We start from the raw sequence: 19482 nt of genomic DNA on the forward strand, positions 1-19482 counted from the left end.
GCCGGCCCCTCGCTGCCGCTTCCCCGGAGATTTTCCTCTTTTAAGGGGATGCTTTTTTTGTTCTCCAGCCTCAGAGCAAAAAATGCAGCACGTCGTCGTAGGCAGAGAGCAAATCCTGCAAACCCCCGGCTCGGCCTCACTTCCCGTGGGGGAGGCAAGGCTGCCCAAAGCCCAGCAGCATCCCCCGGCCGGCGCTGGGGGGTTTTTCCCCCTTAATATTTTCTCCCATCTGTTTCCAACCCCCGCAGGTAGCTTTTCGCCTGGATTTTGAATTCAGCAAGTCGATTTTCCTGCAGAGCATGGAGATCTACCTGACCGCCAACAGGTTCATGCTGCTTCTTCCCTCTGCCGCCTTCGCACGGGTCTGCAACGCTGGCGGGACGTCGCCTGCCCTGATCCTGCCACCTTTCCCACTGCAGCCGAGCCGCTGCTGCCTTCCCCCCCCTCTCCATTTGCAGCCGGAGCTGTTTTGCTTGGGGGGGGCAGACCCTACGGTGCTTTGCTTGGTGCTGAGCTTGCTGCTTCCGTAGCTGTAGGTGGTGCTGGAGGCACCCCGAAACCGTCCTCAGGGAGTAACCACATGGAAACCCAATTTCTATAGGTTATTGCAGAGCCCTGCATTTTTATTTTTTTATTTATTTTTATTTTTATTTACCGATATATTTTAACCCTCATTTTCCCCTCTATGGGAGGGCCGGGCAGTCGCTGCCGGGTCCTGTGCTGAGCAGAAGGGGTCTCTGGCCACCGCTGCTCCCTGCAGCCACTTGCTCAGCTGCAAATATTCCCAGGAAAAAAAAACCTCTCCTAGCACTCCTGCCAAACCCTCCTCGCTCACTTGCCCTGCACAGGTAAATTTTTCTGACAGCCAAGTGAAACCTCGTTAGGGTTTGTTTTTCGTTTCCATCAATCACCGTGGCAGAGAGCAGCCAAGGGTTTTCTCTGCCGGGGCCGGTGCGCGCGGGAGCGCTTTGCTGCTGCTGCTGCGTGTGAAACCTTCCACCAAATGCTTTGCTTTTATGGCCTTGGGCTAATAAAAGTTAGGGAGTAAAATTGCTTCTCTTTGAGCCTTGGCCATAAAGCAGAAGTTGAGCCCTTCCCCATGTGCTTCCCACACCCCCCCCCAAAAAAAAAATAAACCTCCAGGAGGTGCTCACCCCGTGCCCTGCTGGTGTTTCAGCGACAGCGAGGAGAAGGAGAGCACCAAGGAGGACAACGTCGCCCACCTCAATTTCCACCTCAAGTACGAAGCCGACCTGCTCTTCACCAGGTGTGTGGGGGGACAGGGCTCGGGGGGGGGGGGCAAAGGAAGCAGAAAATTGGGGGAAAAAAGAAGAAAAAACCGACAGCCAGAAGCAGGGAGGTGCTGCGCGTTTCACGACACTTAAATGCAGGGGTGTTATTAAATAAGGTGCGAGTGCAATTTTTTTTTAAGGGGGAAAATCTACTTTTTGTAGGTAATAATGTTCATAACATGTGTTAGCAGCCCGTGCCGCGGCTGTAAAGCTGCGTCTGGGCCGGTAGCCACGCCACTTAAAATCATCTCACCAAAAGGACGCAGAAAGGGTGTGCATGGAGGGGGTTTGGGCATCGGCACCAACTAGAGCAGTGTCTGTCCGCTGTCCAAAGCAAGAAGGGAGCTCAGGCACAGATGATGATTTATTAACCCGATTACAAGAAGAAATACGGGCCCAAGCAGCACATTCCCTGGCACTGCTCGCTGTAATTCTTAGCAGGTTTTGGAGACCTTCAGCCACTCTTTTTTTTAATGCGAGAGGCAGCGGGGCACAGAAAATAAAGCCACTTCACTACATAAATTTTCCAGGGGGGGAGGGATTCTCAATTTAACAAATGCCAAAAATCACCTTTATGGGAGAAGGGAGAACTTGGAGGAAGGGTAACGGCACAAAAGCCTCAAGTTTGGGCATCCTGGGGAGGAAAAGGGGGAATTGTTTCAAGCAGGTTTGGGGCCCTGTGCCGGGGCAGCTCGCCCATCGGGTGCTCCTGGCTCCTCTCCCAGCTCTCCAGCCTCCAGATATAAATGCGATTTGCCTCCTCAGATTTATGTGAGATTCAAAGCACCGAGCAGGGCCTTGGATGTCTCTGTTATAATAAAAAAAAAAAAAAAAATCTACAAAGAAGGGGAAAATACTGCAGAAGCAGAAGAGCGTGAAAATCCTCCGTCTTCTTTACGTGAGGCAGAGGCAGGCGATGGTTTCCATTCCAGAAGCAGCCAGACGGACCCAAGGTCCTCTCCTTGGGACACTGGCCTGGGGTGGCCCTGCTCCGGGTGGTTTTGGTGCTCTTATCAAGGTGCTGGAGCTGCGGGGTGGTGCAGAGGGGCTGCCTTGTTCTCTGCTTGCTCCGAGCCCCCATCACGACTTGTCCTCCTCGGTCACGACAGGGCGTCCAGCCTGGACTACTACGAAATCAAGTCCAACAGCTCCCTGGAGAGATACGACAGCATCGGCCCCCCCTTCCACTGCTCCTTCAAGGTAAAGCAGGGCGATGTCCCAGGCTGGGACGTGGTCACCCTGCCCGTCCCCTGTCCCCCATCCCCGTCCTTTGTCCTCGCAGCTGCAGAACCTGGGCTTCTTCCCCGTGGAGGGGGTGACCGTCAAGCTCACCGTCCCCGTGGCCACCAGGGCGGGCAACCGCCTCCTGCTCCTGACCCAGTTCATGGTGGACCAGGTAGGAAAGGGGGGGTTTCAGCCCCCCAAAAAACAGGTCGGTCCCTCGGCAGTGGGCGTGGAGGTGGGGATGGAGATGTCCCATTCTCTGCAAGCTCCCCTCCCGTGCTCACACCGGTGTGGACGCCTGTATTAAAATCTTGGCTCGTGCCCTGCGCTTCTCCACTCTGCGTTCACTTGGCTGGAGACGTGGAAAATGGCAGCAGCCAAAGGGTTTGGTCCAAGTAGCTCTCCCTGCTGGACCTCCCTCCGGTATGGAATGAATTCTTGAGGGTCTTGAAGGAGTCGCCTGTGCCTGGGGCGCGCCGGAGGCTTGAGCGGCTGCAGAAGCCGCGACAGAGCCCGGAGCAGACCCCGAGGGGGAGAGCTGTGCAAGGGACGGGCATCGAGGGCAGCTCAGCCTCCATCGAGGTGTTTTGTGCCCCCAGCCCTGGTGAAGTCCCCGTGCCACCTGTAATGCCCCAGCGCGTGGCCAAGGTGCAGGGCAGGGCTGTCGGCCAGGCTCAGTTGTGCTGTGGAGAGGCACAAAGCACAGGAATTAATTCAACCAGGAGGCTGGCCGGCACCTTTGGGGCAGTATTCCGGAGAAAAGGCAAAACCAGCCCATGAGCACCCTGCAGCAGGCAGTATGAATGCAGAAGCAGGAGTGGTCTGTGCCCTGTGGTGCTGGGAGGAGGCTCTCAGGAGCCCGGACAATGCCTCCTCCGGTGACAGCAACACCGCAGCCTGACCAGGGCAGCTGGGAGAGCCACGTGTGGTGCCCCACACCATGGTCACCCCCATGTCCCCCCTGCGGGGCCGTGGTGCAGTGATGAGATCCCCAAACATCAGCAAAGCCCCGGGAGGTCCCACCGGGATGGGTGCGGGACACGGGGCGGTGGCACCAGGGTGTCCCCGTCCCCATCCCCGCCTGCTCCTCCCGCAGGAGAACGCGACCTGCAACGTCTGGGGGAACACCACCGACTACCGCAGCACGCCCGCCGAGGAGGACCTGTCCCGCACCCCGCTCCTGGTACGTGTCCTCACGGGCCGGATCCTGGCCCCGTGCTGAGCCCTGCCTCCCCAAACCAGAGAGAAACCCCATGGAAGGGGTGCCCCACGGGTTGTCCCCTTCTCGGTGGCACAGTGGGGGCGTGGGGACAGCATGGAGCCCGCAGGGGTGATGCTCCAACCTCACCAACTTCCCCCCTTGCAGAACCACAGCAACTCCGACGTCGTTTCCATCGACTGCAATGTGAAATTAGCCCCCAACGAGGAGATGAACTTGCACTTGCGTGGCAATCTGTGGATGAAGTCACTGAAAGCAGTAAGTCCTCCAAAAGCAGACGCGTGGCTTTTGAGAAATACCCCAAAGGAGCCCTCACTTGGTGCAAACCTGTGTGGTTTTTTCTTCCTCTCCTGCTATTGCTCTCCCTCCCAGGAAGTCTGGGTATGTGTGGGGTGACTTCTGCTTTCAAATCTCATTTATTCCATCGGTGCGTGCATCCTGCACAGCACCTCATCACAGGGAATTTAATCCCAAGCAATCCTTCTTACTGCAATTAACCTCCCCCACTAGCTGAGCTTCACGATCCTTCCGCCGTGCAGCATCCCTGGCATGGGAACTGTGGGGCAAGGCCATGGGGGCAGCAGGGGGCACCCAGCCGGGGTGCTGGGCCCTCTGCCACACCTGGTGCTCAGCTCCAGCCTCTCTTTGTGCAGCTGAAGTTCAAGTCACTGAAGCTCACCATGAACGCCGCCCTCCAGCGACGCTTCGGGAGCCCCTTCGTCTTCCGCGAGGAGGACCCCAGCCGCCAGGTGAGCCAGGGCCAGCCCCCAGGCTGGGAAACCCACAAAAACCACGGGGCAGGACGGTGCCGCACGGACCCAGCAGCTCCGGGGAGGCTGCAGCACCGTGCCCTGACCCCGCTGGGCAAAGCCCCGTGGATGGCAGAAGGGCTGGAGCCGGGCACCGGCAGCTCCAGCACCTTCAGCGTCCTCCCCAAAATTTAGGGCACCCTCAGCATCCCCACCATCACGTTTCTGTGCTCTTCGCAGATAACGTTTGAAATCTCCAAGCCGGAGGAGTCGCAGATCCCCATCTGGATCATCCTGGGGAGCACGTTAGGGGGGCTCCTGCTCCTGGCGCTGCTCGTGCTCGCGCTCTGGAAGGTGAGCAGCCCCTTGGGCCACGCGTTTTGGGTGGCTGTGGCTCGGCGGAGACCCCAGCTGTGGTGTCCCACACTGGAAGGACCCCTGGCCCCCAGCTCCATACCCACAGCCCCGCAGCACCGCCTCGTCCTCCTCTCACCGGGGCCCTGGGAAGCAAACGCAGCTTTGGACCCTCCAATCCCAGCTCCGGGGATGCTCCATCGGGCATCGCAAAAGCTTCTCCAGCCTCTTTCCACCTCCCCTGTATTTATATCCAGGGCCTGAACTGCCTGACAACACCCCTTTAAAAGCAAGGCACCTCCACGCAGCCAGCTGAAGTAACGGCGGGGTTTTCTCTTGTCTTCTCTTTGATCCCTACAGCTCGGATTTTTTAAAAGCGGCAGCCGCAGGAGAGAGGCGGAGGAGGAGCAGAGCGCCAAGGTGCTGGAGTGATGCTCCCGGCGGGGCCGGGGGGCTCGGCCCCCTCTCGCCGCCCTCCTCGGCGCTCGCTGCTCACCGGTAGATGCTCGTCTCGATGCCGAGGGACTTGGGTGCTGAGCTCGGGCTGCATCGAGACGAGAACGCACCCCTTTGTGTGAAACCGCCTAAACAGGTCCAAAACAGACAAACACCAAAAAACAAAAAACAAAAAAAAATAACAACCAATGACACGAAAAAAACCACCAAAAAGAAAAAAAAAAAGCAGCAGACAAACCCAGCCCCTGTTTGGTGGCCCTATGCCTTGGGTTCAAACTGCTTTTAGGACAGCCCTGCCCTACCGGGGCCGGCAGTGGTGCAGAAGGGACGGGGCAAGCGCGCACCCCATAACCTGGGGTGAACCAGGTGCAGCATCCCGAGGGGAACAATCTTTAGCAATTTCCATTTTTTAATGATTTTTTTTTTTTTTTTTAATTTCCATAGTGGGACTGTATCAAACCCCAGGGCTCACCTGCCCCAAGGAAGGGGAATCTCTCGGTTGGGGGGAAAAAGAGCAAACTTGGATGGAAATACTGAAACTGTCCCGAGGGGCTGCAGGGTCTGGGGGGGCTCCCGCGGGGCACAGCGAAGCTGCAGCTCTCGGACTGCTCTGCACCAGCTAAATGAGCGATCGGCTGGAGGTTTTAATTTGCCTTCTTGATGCACTGAATACGAATAATAGCAAATTAAAGCACCTTAATGCATATCTCCAGCGTCCAGCTGTACATACTTATTCTAGAAATATTTGCCTGTTTAAGCAAAGGAGAAAAAAAATCAAGAAATCTTTTTTAAAATCTTTTTAAAAAAATAAAAAAAAGAAAAAAGGAAAAAAAAGAACAATCACAAACCAGTTCAAAGTGTTTTCTACAAACTGAGAGCAGTTTCGAAGAGCTTGCGTCCAGCAAGGGTCCGCACGTGTACTATAACTGTATATATTTGGTGTCACGCCAAGCCAGATGGTCAGTGCTGTTTGACAAAAATCTTTCTTTTTGCATAACAGAATTATTTATGCTAATATTAATTTTATGAAGGAAAAGAAAGCATATGTCCACCTGATGTGTAATGAAGTTTGTTAAATACTGTCCTAGTATTTTTTAAGGATTAAAAATACAGTATTTAAAAAAAAAAAACAAAACAAAGAGCCTCTGCTCCCATTCTGTGCTACCCCAACGCACTCGGGGTGTTGCTCCTACCCCTGGGATGAGGACCACGGGGCTGAGGTTCGCCACTGATTTATTATGGGCTGCAAGGGGTTTGCAGCCTTCTTTTAAAGGGACGCTGCCAGGTGGGACGAGCGGCCAGGGGTTGCGGGTCTGGGCCCAGCGTGTTGCAGAATCAGCCCCACTGACAGTATAAAACGGGGAGGGATAAGGTTTTAATTGCTGGCATCGTCACCTGGGGTGGAAATCCTAAATGTCATAGCTGCTGGCTGTCCCTAGGACCGGCGGGGGTGCAGGGCTGCCCCGGAGAGCCAAAATCTGGTGCGGTGCTGGCACCAGCTGCCTTCACCAAAGTCCTTTAATTTTGCAGCTTAATTTTTTTTTCCTTTCTTAGGATCATCCAGTTTTCCTTAATGCTGTAGAAAGCACCATCCATTGGGTACATGGGGGCTACTGAAATCAGTCTAGAGCTTTATTCCTGGGGAAAAAGTCTCACTGCTTTTCAAGGCTTTGCCCAAGCATCCCAGGCCTTGATGCTATGAAAATAGCAGCCACATTAATTGCAATGCAGGTTGTAAAAAAAAAAAAAAATAGCTCAAGGTCAGCAGTGGCAGGGCCGTATCTTTCAGCAGGCAATGGCCAAGGAAAGCTCCCACGAGAGGTGAAATCCAAGCTCATGGCACCCCTGGGTGCTCTGTGACGGGCCGGGTGGTGAGTTGGGGGTTTTATTCCAGGGCATGCGGCTGACGTGCAAGCTGTGTGTTTGTGCACAGAGCGTGCAAATGCGCTCAGATATTTCCGTTAACCTTGTCAACACTGAACTATAGCATTAAGCTTCAGCCACATGGCCTGCATGTTCAGCGCAGAGTAGCTATTCCTGGATTGTTTTTAAAGATGTCTTACACCAGGGTGGCTCTGCAATGCCACAAAATAAGCGTGGCAGCAGCAGGGATTTCCTCCCAGGGCTGCAAAAAGCAGGGCCCAGCCCACGGCCCTGCTGCCCCGCACGCGGCCACCCAGCAGCAAGGGTGAGCGTGTGGGGGGGCTCTGAGGAGGGCAGGGGTGTACGTACACATTGGGGGGGCACACACGTGTACATAAATACACGGACACCCCTCCAGCCGTGAGGAGCTGTGATCACAGGAAAGACTGTATTTTTTATATATATATATACACACATATATATGAGTGTATTTTACTTTATATATATATATATATATTTATATACACACATAAATAAAGCTGTGGGATACACACACATACATACACACCCACATCATCTTCAATATGGAACACAGTCTCCCCCGTGAACAAGACTTCCCAGAGCTGGAAGCTGTGGAAAATAAAGATCTAGATATAGCTGTACATACAGCTACAGATAGCTATAGCTGCAGTAGATACAGATATTCATATAGATAGGTACAGATAGATATAGATACATGTATATATGTGTATGTATACGTGTACTATTATATAATAAAATGTGTGTACATACATGTATGCATACACACAGACGTGTATGTATACAAATATGTACATACATAATGCATATACTTGTCTGTGTGTATACATATATATAGTATGTGTTTGTATAGCTGTACATATGCGTGCATATATATATATATATATATGCCTGTGTGTATGTATATATACCTGTATGTGTGTTTGTGTGTGCATACATGTATGTGTAAATAGGAACATGGGTATGTGTGCTTGTGTATGCAGGGATATATGGGGGTGTATTTCCATATATGTGTGCATATGCAGCTAAATATACATATTTTATGTGTATGTATGCGAGTGTGTATGTAAAAATATATGTCTATGATGTGTGTATCTACATGTGTACACACAGAGCTGTTTATGTCTGTGCCTGTGTATCTATATTTATACATACAAACACTCTCTTACACATCTATACGTTTACACCCACATCGCCCCCGCCCAGCAGCCGATGCCTGCAGGCAGAGGCCTGGCCCCTGGGCCTGGGCTGGGCACCGCCTGCCTGAGGCGAGGACAAGGTCCCCATGCAGGTCCAAAACGGGGCGTTTCGGTAAAATTTGCGCTATGATGCCATCAGTACCCTTTAGAGATATTTCTGGCTTGGCTCTCACAAGATTTCCACACGGGGAGGCTGCACCCAGTGCGCCGCTTTAAAGCCTTGGTGCCCGTGTTAACATGAGGCGAGGATTTGTAGCCACCCAGCTGCAACCTGGTTAAAGCCAGTGCCCACCCATTTACCCCATCGGGGGCTGTGGTTAAAGCCAGTGCCCACCCATTTACACCACTGGGGTCTGTCACCGCACCTCCGGCAGCGCAGGATGGCAGACAAGCTGCTCTATGCAGTTACTTTGGGTCACCATTTGTTTCCCCACCCCATGGCACCTGGGGAAGGCATAACAAAATAAAATGAGCCCTGCTAACCCCGTTGGACAGAAATTCACCGCCTCCTTCTCTTCAATAATCTCCTTAGTTCTGCAAATTGGCACAGCCGGAGCCGCGGCCATGGCGGGGCTGGGGCCTGATCCTGCACCTCCCTCGTCCAGCAAGAACTGGGCCAGCTGTGGGGAAGACCTGGCCCCATACGGTGTCCCCACAGCAGCAGGGCTTAGGCACAGACCCTGCCAACCCCAAAACCTGGGAAAAAAAAATAAATAAAAAAAATTGAGGCACCCACCCAGTCATGGCTGCCGAAGGAGACAGCACAAGACTCCTTCTTCCCGTGCGTCTCACACAGAGCTTTATAAAGAGCTTTAAATAACTCCCACAAAGACAGCAAGGGCACTTTTTCAGCTTTTAATGCTCAAAAGAGAGATTTCCAGACTAAGGAGCAGGAAGGTCCCAGGATGGGGGAGCCGGGCCGGGCTGTGCCGCACCCTCAGGCGTGCACAAACAGCTTTAACGCCACGCAGACTCCTGCCCTAGCACAGGGACTCAGGCTCTTCCCCTCTCCATAACATGCTTTCCAACCCCCTGACAAGTTTTATCGCTGCTCCTAGTAACGGCATACTCTCTCTTCAGGTCTTCACATACTGAAATCATCCCGGGAACGGCATGAACAAAGCAGAACCTCTGAAAATATCCTGCAACGCAGCCCAAGCAGGAAAGGATCAGGCCAAAGCTACAGGAGGGGAGGAAGAAGCAGCTTGTCCACAAGATTGTTTGGTGTAACTTTTTTTTTTTTCTTATTAAAAAGCAGAGTTGTGGGAGGAGCAGCTTCCTTTACCTTATTGTTACCCACAGACATTTCAGCATGCATGCTTGTTCCAAGGACGGTTTTACACAGGTATTTCACAAGAACACAACACCGAGATTATTCCATGTCAGAAACAGGTCCTGAGAAAAACAGTGCAAGGAAATACTGTCTTAATAAACAGCACAGCAACTCGTGATGATTTCCAGTAGAGCAATCCAGAACGTTGTTACACAGCGAGCAGCATCAGTTCCTAAAAGCTTTCAGCCCTCTCCCCACCTCCCACCGCCTTTCCCAGGTCAAATTCATTCAAGGACTACGGGCCCTCATTTTAGCTGTATGCACGTTATCAATTATACGTGTGCAAATGTAGAAAGGCAGAGCACGGCATCAAGGTTGGCTTCCAAGCACGTGGCACGGTTTAACAGAAGACTTTTTGTGCAGCACACAGACGTTGATTCAGGTATTGGTTCATTTTAACCGAGCCAGCCACCAGCAGCATTGCCAAGAACCAGCTGGTGCCTGCTTGCAAGGTGCTTGAGGTGCAGGGTCAAAGCTTCAGCAACAGTGGACATGGTCCTCAAGAGGGAGATAAAAGCACTCCCCGGGTCTCCAGGAGCCACAGCGAGTTAAGTATTTTTTGCGTTTCCACCTGTCAGGCTAAAAATCACTGCGGTAGCTCCTCGGCAAAACAAAACCGCAGCTTTCCTGATGCATTTCAGCATGGGGAAGACATCTGGGGCAGCCCCTTGCAGGAACACGAACCCCTTCCTAACTGTTCGGGAACATCTGCTTATGCCATAAGGCCTCAGGTGGCCGAGCGTGGCTTTGCCATTTTGACTGACCTTCAGCTGCAAGTCGTCATGTCTTTTAAACTCCCAACCTACCTGAGATATAAGTGACAGACACATTTTCACTTTAGGAGCCAGCTTCCAGCAGAATAAAGTTTGCAGCTTGGAAGCCGGTGTATTTCTAAAGCACTTCCCATTCAGGAGACACAACAGCCAAGGCTGACAGCATCGCACAATCTAAGCGACACTATTCTTCTTGGCACTAGGCAAAAATTAGAGCTACAAACTAATTCCACATTCAATGTTTATTTATTTGTAATACAAATAGAAACGTGTGCCCAAATCTTGCCTTGAAGTTCTACCCGGATAGTTTAAAAAAAACCTACAGAACATTCTTTCATCTTCTGACAGTTAAAAAGCTGCATTTAAAATAAACAGAGTTCTCAGTAGCCTGTCAAAACAAGTGACATTTTACTGTTGGAGCATCTGCAACTTCTACCAAGGAGAAGTACTTTCTCAAGCAACAGTTTTAATATACAATCAGTTGCTTATCATAAAAGATCTTATGATAGGACAATTTTTTAAAAATCAGTTTTAATAGAGATTTTCATAATGAAAGGAGTAAAAATCATGAAAAATTCTCCAGTCCAATTTGGGGAGGCACAGACTCCACGCTTGTTGGAAAAACCAGCTTCAAGCAGTATCACGCTCCAGAGGAAGACTCTCTTTGGCGACAGACTACTCCATTAGGAAGATACAGCATTTGGAATCCAGAGTGCAGTTTTACATACTTTGAGTCAAAAAAAGGTGCGTGTTGATCATTGAAACAACAAAAACAAGTTAAAAGCATTTTGAAATGTTGGGACACACACAAACACAAATACCCTATAAAATTTCTAGGTATCCATGCATGTTCTTTATATATGAGGAACTTAGCTACGTAAAAAGAAACCATGGTTCTGGTTCGTTCAGATCAATGTGCAAGTTCATTTTTCAAAAGTTATTCAGTATTTACTGTAGCATTGCAAGCGAAGAGCTTGACGTTTCAACTCTTATTGGATGAATACACCATAGCTGAATTTAAACCTGTATTTCCTAACAGAGCATTCCTTACTTCTGTAGCTGCTGATAACTGCTGTTCAAAATTTAATTTAAAAATAAAAATAAAAATCAGATGTTACCAACATCTTCAGCATTAACTGAAAGGCATAAAAAGACGGTGAGGTATGAGAGCAACGGACTGCTCTGTGTGTTGAGACTTCACTTTTAACTACCGTGTAATTTCCTTTTTTTTTTATCCTACCTCACTTCAAGAAGTTTTAAAATTTGCAAAGCTACTGCCTCAGTAGCAGCGTGACAAGGGCCTTCAGAAGTGCCTTTGCGTGTAACTACTTAAAGCAATCTTCAGCAGAGATGTGTGTTTGAAACAAAACATTCTGCACCAGTTATATCGGGAATCTTTTCCTTTTGTTTATAAAAACAAGAGATAACAAAACAGTTATTATTTTTTTTAATTAAAAGAAATGACCAAAACCTCCAACACCAGATTTGACTACAGGAAAATTGTGTGGCTTTTTTTTTCCCCGAGATCTGCATGAGAACTGAGGCTGCAGACTGAATCCAAAGGAACCAAAGTGACAGAAGAGAGAAACACAACTCCATGTACACACATATATTCTGTGGTCTGCAGTGGATGTCGTCATGGGATAGCACCACCATGAAAGATCTTATGTAGCCTAGTGAAACTTGACAAATTCTTCCAGAGTTCTGGGGATCTGGTTTTGGTAGCTGATGTTATAGATCCGTACTGCTCGGGCAGCCAGGCACTTGAGACTCAGCTTCATTTGAGTTTTAAGGAGTATTTCAGACACCCCCGTTGTACTTTTATCAAGGGGAGTTTTCTTCTGCTTATTCGTCATGTCTGTGTGAGCACCAGCCTCCACCAGGCTAATGATGATGGAATGCAATGTCAAGAAGTCGCTGATGGGCCTGTGGTACTGGACGATGATGTGGAGCGGGCTGTTTCCTTCGTTGTCCACAGCGTTCACGTCGGCACCACAATCCAGCAAGAGTTTTGTGACGAGCGCGTTCGGAAAGCTGCAGACATCATTCGTGTGGAAGTCGTCCACGGGCGTGCTGGAATTGACGGCGTGATGCAGCAAGCTCGAGCCGTCCCGCGTCCTGGGATCGAGATGAATCAGGTTATAAATCTGCTTGTTGATCCGCGACTGATCCTCCTCGCTGCACTGGGTCTTGGTAGAGATGCAGACTAAGTAGAGGAAGGTAAAAATATTGCATTCGTAGTTGTCCATGGCTGTGTGGATGTCGGCGTCCTGGGTGGTTTTGATCCGGGACATGCCCTGCTCTATTTCCAAGACGCTGCACCTCAGGACGCTCTCGATGTCCTTGGCTTTAACGGGCTCGTTTAAGTGTATCATCTGAGAAAAGACCTGGGCAAACCTCAGGAGGTCCTTATGCGTGTTCCTGTTGCCTTTTTGCCTCAGATGCAAGGCGTGGAGCCACAGCTTGATACACTGCTCAAACTCCATGTTGTCTGCATAAACAGCCCCCCGGTAAATAATGGGGTGAGACACATCGATGTTGTCCGAGCCCAGAATTCTCTCCCGCACAATGAGGCCTTCCATGTGAAGGGCATCTCTGTCCTGCCTTATAGACTCTAATTCCTGAGGAGTTCTGCATTCAGTCCTGTTTCCATAGGCTTCGATTTGCGGAAGAACTTCTTTCTCGATGATGTTCTCGCTGTCTCTGTACCTCTCCAGCATCGCCAAATACAAGTAGTGGTACGTCTTCATGATGTCGTAGTTTTCCCTGTCGTTCGCGAACGAGGCGCCCAGCAGCTCCAGCGCCTCGATCCGGCTCCTCCGGTCGCAGTCGGCGTGAGCCAGCAGCAGCTCCACCACGTCTGCCTTGCAGCTCTCGGCGGCCACTTTCAGCGGGGTCATGCCGTGCCCGTTGACCATCATCGCCGCCTTCCACTTGACCAGCTCCCTCACGATCTCCAGGTGGCCGGCCTCGGCCGCGAAGTGCAAGGCCGTGGCGCCGCAGTGGGCTTTGGCGTTGGGGTCTGCGTGCTGCTCGAGGAGGTACCTCACCACGTCCGTGTGGCCTTTGTACGCCGCGATCATAAGGCAGGTGTTGTCGTACTTGTTGGCGATGCTGATGTTGGCGTTGTTTTCCACCAGGTACTTGACGATGTCCAGCCTGCCGTCGAAACACGCGGCCCTCAGGGGAGTCGAGTTGGTCACCGTGGTGTGGTTCACGTTGGCGCCGTGGCTCACCAGCAGCTTGACCACCTCGAAGTGTCCGGCCCCCGCTGCGCACCAGAGAGCTGTCGCTCCATCAATGACAAAGCTGAGGAGGGAAAGGCAGAAACAAGCAGTCAGAGGGCTGCTCTTCGAAAAAGAGCAAGGGATCTTTAAAAGAGAGCCGAGCGCCGTGCCGCAGGCACGCACCCAGCCACCGGGAGGTATTTTACAGCTACCCTGTATCTAAAAGCGAGGGGACGTGGCGGATTAGCCAACGTGAAAGAACAAGAGCCTTACCCAGCACAGGGACCTCCTCAAGGAAGAAGCGATGGGAGCTGAAACTTCAAAGCAGCCCGGGGATTTAGCCACATCTCGCACTAGTACTCCCCGGGCTGCTTTGAAGATCCTACCTGCGAGCTCCAGCCCCCAGCCTAGGGAAAATTACCGCTCCTTTGATCCCCCGTGCCAGAAGCTGGCACGTTAGAGGAACAGATAAAGCTGAAATTCTCCTCCTGACAAAGAGACCCCCAACTCGGGCACGGGTAACAGCACAGCTGGGCAACACGCCGGCTGTGGCAGCGAGGCTGGCCTAAGGATTTCAAATCACTTCTCTGGTCTCTACAATTGCCACCCCTTCCGCTGTGCCGACGCTTTCTGTTTGAGGCAGCACGCTGCGAAGCAGACCGGTGATCGGGTTAAGAATGCAGAACTCGAGGAATAAAGTAAAATTCACAAAAGCAGAAGCTATTCGAAGCCGGGCTGCTTCAGAGATCTGTTTTACATTACGGCCTCGCGGACAGCTTGCTGGCAGTCGTGAACGTGGGGACAGTTAACTTCAGCAAAACCTCACAGCTTTTTGAGCTGTTTTCATCCCCAAAGGCAGCTCCGCGCTGTGTAACTACACAGATAAGGCTGATGGCCTTTCCATTCCCCCAGCCCTTTGAAGTAGCCCTTAAACGTAGAAGCAGGCGGTGCAGTTAATATACATTCAAGGCACATCCCAAAGCGCAGAGGAGGGACAAATATCTCATTTCCTTATGTCCAGAGAGTCACATTTTCCAAAATTAAAATATCACAAGACACCAACTCAACGTTAAGTTGAGCTGCAATTTGTATCATTTTCCAAAGCCCTCGCGTGGCTCCCCAGGGGCAGCTGCCTGGCCGTCTGTAAGCCCAGCACCTCTGGACAACGCTTCAGAGGCCGTTTAAGAGCTCTGGCACGCAGAGATGGCTGTGTAACAGACGGGGCTACCTTTGTTCGCAGTAAGAAGTTCCTTATTTTGCACAAACATAACCACATTAAAGTACTTTTGTATTAGAGCAGTAGTAAGTCAGGCTCTAAGGCCCGCTAGCGAACACAAGGTAATTTATTGGTGTGCTGCAGGTCCAGTTACAAGTCAAAAGCCCGGAGCCCAACCAAGCGGGGTTTCTGTGCCACCTTATCACAAAAATGAAAATAACGCCAGGCATGAGCTGGGATCATGTGCTGCCTTTCTTCTCACCAGGCTGTGACTCCTACTGAGGCCAGGGAAGAGGTAACGGCACACTGCGCCCATTGTATCCCAAACAACACCTCCTTTAAGCTGTGTCTCTGTCAGGCAGCGGCTCCGGCAGGCAGATCGCCATCCCATCGATGCACAGCAGGCGAGAAAATTCAGCGGCAGAGGGGGCAACAGCTCTCCCTGTCTGCTCTGCCAACACAGGCCCTTCCTTCACCTGACATCAGGGCAGACACAGCCCTAGGGAGTCTCAACCACTTTTTGCTTGCGAAAAGAGGGCAGGAAGAGGGAACAGAAAGACAGAAGGGAGCCAGTTCCTGCCCCCTCATTCAGCAAGCAAGAACCAAATCGGTCTTTCCCTGCGTTAGGTGGAGCTGTGCAGACACAGCTACGGCCCATAAAGCTGGAGCCAGATGAAAGATACCGGGGGGGGGGGGGGCCCGGTGTGATCCCTCCTGGTATCTGATGGGAGCTCCGCACGCAGCCAGCTACCTGCAAAACCTGACGCTGTTCAAAAGGCCAACAACGTACCTGCGGGCTGAGTCAGCCTTATTTTTAAGAATGACGTAGGGGCAAGTACTTGACGAGCGTTGTGGGTGATTTTAAAAACAAGAGAGGTAACGAAGGTCATGACAGCACAGCTCGGGAAGGTGTAAGTACAACAGCGTGCAGACTTAACGTGAGGACGAGCAGCATCACTCCAAAAATCCAACAAAACAGTGACAATGCTGCTCAGTGATGTGCCAAAAAGTACACGGCAGGACTGTGAAGAGACTAAGAAATGTCTAGAAACAGGCTTTCTGTATGACCTGGCCGCATCTCCCCAAACCAAACCATTCAGAAGGCTCAGCAGCAGTGCCCGTGGCAGAGCAGTGCTCCCTTCTCCTGCCTCTCGCCACCACTGCACACCAGAGCTGGGCTTGGTGTTTGTGTCAGTGTACCCAGCTTCCTGCGCAGCTCCTGCCCTAAAATGCCACATGTCCTTCCTGGTCGCCGCCTTCCCCTCCTGGACACCTTTCCCTCCTGCTCACCACCTTTCCCTCCTGGATGCCACTTTCCCCTCCTGGTCACCACCTTTCCTTCCTTGCTGCCACCTTTCTTTCCTGTTCACCACCTTCCCCTCCTGGTCGCCACCTTTCCCCCCTGGTCATCATCACTTTCACCCCTCCCCCCTGGTCACCACCTTTCCCTCCTGGTCACCACCTTTCCTTCCTTGCTGCCACCTTTCTCTCCTGGTCACCACCTTTCCCTCCTGGTCGCCACCTTCCCCTCCTGGTCACCACCTTCCCCTCCTGGTCGCCACCTTTCCCTCCTTGCTGCCACCTTTCTCTCCTGGTCACCACCTTCCCCTCCTGGACACCTTTCCCTCCTGGACACCTTTCCCTCCTGGACACCTTTCCCTCCTGGTCGCCACCTTCCCCTCCTGGTCGCCACCTTTCCCCCCTGGCTGCCACCTTCCCCTCCTTGCTGCCACCTTTCTCTCCTGGTCACCACCTTCCCCTCCTGGACACCTTTCCCTCCTGGACACCTTCCCCTCCTGGTCGCCACCTTCCCCTCCTGGTCGCCACCTTCCCCTCCTGGTCGCCACCTTCCCCTCCTGGCTATCCCCACAGGGACGGGTGGCGGTGAAGAATCGACGCCCCCCTCGTGCAGCTCGTGCCCTTCCCTGACCCGGATGCAGCCAAACCCTCGCTTCGGGCGCGCAGAGGCGCTCAGCACCGCACCGCACGCGCCCTACCTGCGCGTGACACCGCAGAAAAACAAAACAAAACAAAACAAAACCCATCCGGGCGCCCAGCCTCGACCGACGGGGCGAGGAGCTGCGCGTGCCGTGGCGCGCCCAAAGCCACCCCACCTACCCGTCGAAGCGCACCGTGCCGGTCTGCTGCGTCTGCACGCGGTAGTGCTCGAGGAGCAGGCGCACCACCTTGGCGTGGCCGTTGCGGGCGGCGATGATGAGGGGCGTGGAGCGCTGCCCGCCGTGCTGGCTGACGTAGCCCAGCAGGTACTTGATGTCGCTCTCGGAACGGTTCAGCAGCAGGGCGGCCAGGGTCAGCACTCGCCCCTCGCTCGCCGCTTTGTACACGTACCCGGCCAGCCCCTCCATCGCCGCCTCCTTCTCCTCCTTCTCCTTCTCCTCCGCCACCACCACCCCGGGCCCACCGCCCGCTGCCGACGGGCCGGCTCCTGGCTCGGGCTGCGGCTCCGTGCTGCCGAGGGGAACATGCGGCCCGTCCCCGGGCCCGGCCAGCCCCACGGTGAGGGCTGGGAGCCAAGCGGGGACCGGACCCGGTGCCCGGTGCCCGCCGCCTCACCCACGGCCCATCCCCAGGCCGCTGCTGCCCAGGGCGGGATTCGAACCCGCGGCCCCCGCCGCTGCTGCCCCCCCGAGGAGGGGGGGGATTCGAACCCGCGGCCCCCGCCCTAGGGCCGCTGCCCCCCGGGGGGATTCGAACCCGCGGCCTCCGCCGCCGCTGCTGCCCCCGGGCGGGATTCGAACCCGCAACCCCCGCCCTAGCGGAGCCCGCCGGGGCCTCGAGAGCGGGGCCGCGGCCGCCGGGAGAAGGGGGGCCGGGGCTGGGGGGGGGGTGGGCACCGCTACGGGTCGCCGGCAGGGCCCCGCGGGGAGCGCGGCGGGCACGGGGCGTCCGCGGCCGCTCCGCCCCCGCCGCCGACTCCGGAAGCGAAAGCGGAAGGGCCGCGGCGTGCACGGGTTCTTCGTGGTCCCTCCCGGCAACGGGAGGCAGCGAACGGGCGTTCCAGGCGCCGCGTGGTCCTAGGGGGGCCGGGACCGTGCTCCCCCCAGCCCCGGCTCGCCCCAGCCCGGTGCTGCCCGGCCCGGGCACATCCCCAGCCCCGGGGCTGCCTCGCCCGGGGGTCTCCCGGGGGGCTGCGGGGCTCCCCGTGCCTGCCTCAGGCCTAGGCCCCGTACCTCAGATTGGGTTTGGGTTGGATTGGTTTGCAGTTGGGTTCAGGCTGGATTTGTGTTTTTTTTTTGTGTGTGTGTTTATTTTCACAGAACGGGGCCAGCAGCTTTTCTCCACCCACCTGTGGGCTGTGTGTGCCCAGCCTCAGAGCCTCACCCCCAGTTCCAAGTCCTTGCTGTGCAGCCCATCGGTGGCGTGCCCCCGCCATTCCCCTCAGCACATCGTGGCCACCAAACCAGGACCCCCGGCAGCCCCCGCCACCGAACCCCCGGGACCACCCCGGGAGCAGCCCCCACCACCGAACCAGGCCCCCAGGCAGCCCCTGCCGCACCCCAAGGTGCCGCTGAGGGCACGTCGAGTAAAGCGATAGGCGACCCCCAGCCTGCGCCGCCGCCTGCCATTGTGCTGAAGGGGATACGGTGTCGGCCGTATTAATAGTTAATTTAAAGTCGTGCAACTAGAGCCTGGTGGAAAGTTTCGTGGCAGCCGGGCCCCCTGCATTATGCATGGCAGCGCTGGCCGGGCCGCGCTGCGGGCAATCGCCAAAATGAGCGCCAAGGGGGCGAGGGCGATGCCGGGCTGCAGGCGGTCAGCGCGGCGGTGTTCAGTCAACGGGGATCAGCTTCTGACAGGCACGCGCGCCCCCGAGCTACAGCCCGACAAGCAGGGTTCACGCTAAGTGTAAGTGGAGCCTGTCTCCATTACCTCAATGATCTCCACTTTGCAGGCCTTTTTTTTTTTTTCTTTTTTAACCAACAAAAGCCACAGCTGCCCAAGCGCCGCTCGTTTTCCCCGGCGTACAAGAAGGTGCCTGTGATGAAGCACTGCCACTGTCCGTCGTGGGCAGCGTCCCTGAGCAGAGAGCCCAGCTCTGTGTTCTGCAGCCTCATCGACTTCAGCAGGAAAGCCCTCGCTCCAAGCTCGTTGCAGTCAGGACCACAGTTTGTCAGCGTGGCACGGTTTCAAGTTGTTATTCCACAGTTACCCTCTCAACTACGTGGACTTAGACAGCCAAAGAAACAAAAATGTGAATGTTTCAGTGGAATTACCGCAGTGCAGCCAGCAAGGGGCTGATCCTGAGCGTGCGTGAGCCTAACTCGCTGCCCTCGGCTGTGCTTAGCCCTCAAATGTCAGTCACTGAAATACTCCCAGCCTCCTGCTCCGACTGCCAGCACAGCGAGCACTCCGCCGTCCTGACCTGGTCGCATTTATTCGGGCCAGGCACACAGCAGGGAGCACAGCCCCAGCATCTCCAACCCGTCAGGGTTTGTTGTCTGTCTGCCTCACGGCCGTGGTGCGGGCAGGCAGCTCACCTCACGTCTAGGGATTCGCTCGTGGCGGTCGGCCAAAGC

At 54.0% G+C, this 19482-nt stretch overlaps 2 protein-coding genes across 4 annotated transcripts in view; one reads left to right on the plus strand and one right to left on the minus strand.

The window, feature by feature from the left end:
• ITGA11 (integrin subunit alpha 11) overlaps positions 1-10582 on the plus strand; it is a 46145-nt gene extending 35563 nt beyond the window's left edge. For 2 of the 3 annotated variants that reach the window (XM_048046254.2, XM_048046257.2), the window contains 9 exons: positions 249-325; positions 1178-1267; positions 2402-2492; positions 2575-2688; positions 3613-3699; positions 3883-3993; positions 4389-4484; positions 4725-4838; positions 5199-5479. In XM_048046254.2, the coding sequence (XP_047902211.2) occupies positions 249-325; positions 1178-1267; positions 2402-2492; positions 2575-2688; positions 3613-3699; positions 3883-3993; positions 4389-4484; positions 4725-4838; positions 5199-5270 (852 nt within the window). In that variant the 3' untranslated portion in view covers positions 5271-5479. Of the gene's footprint in view, positions 1-248; positions 326-1177; positions 1268-2401; positions 2493-2574; positions 2689-3612; positions 3700-3882; positions 3994-4388; positions 4485-4724; positions 4839-5198; positions 5480-9475 lie in introns of those variants that run through there. The other variant, XM_048046256.2, reaches the window with a different exon arrangement.
• A 146-nt stretch (positions 10583-10728) lies between these two features.
• FEM1B (fem-1 homolog B) lies at positions 10729-17511 on the minus strand. The gene is made up of 2 exons (XM_048046258.2): positions 17063-17511; positions 10729-13810 (listed from the first exon to the last, which is right to left on the minus strand). The coding sequence occupies exons 1-2, from the start codon at positions 17308-17310 to the stop codon at positions 12175-12177; spliced, it is 1884 nt and encodes a 627-aa protein (XP_047902215.1). The 5' UTR covers positions 17311-17511; the 3' UTR covers positions 10729-12174.
• Between the last annotated feature and the right edge of the window lie 1971 nt (positions 17512-19482).

This window comes from Anser cygnoides, chromosome 11 (assembly GCF_040182565.1).
Source record: "Anser cygnoides isolate HZ-2024a breed goose chromosome 11, Taihu_goose_T2T_genome, whole genome shotgun sequence".
NCBI classification, from domain to species: domain Eukaryota; kingdom Metazoa; phylum Chordata; class Aves; order Anseriformes; family Anatidae; genus Anser; species Anser cygnoides.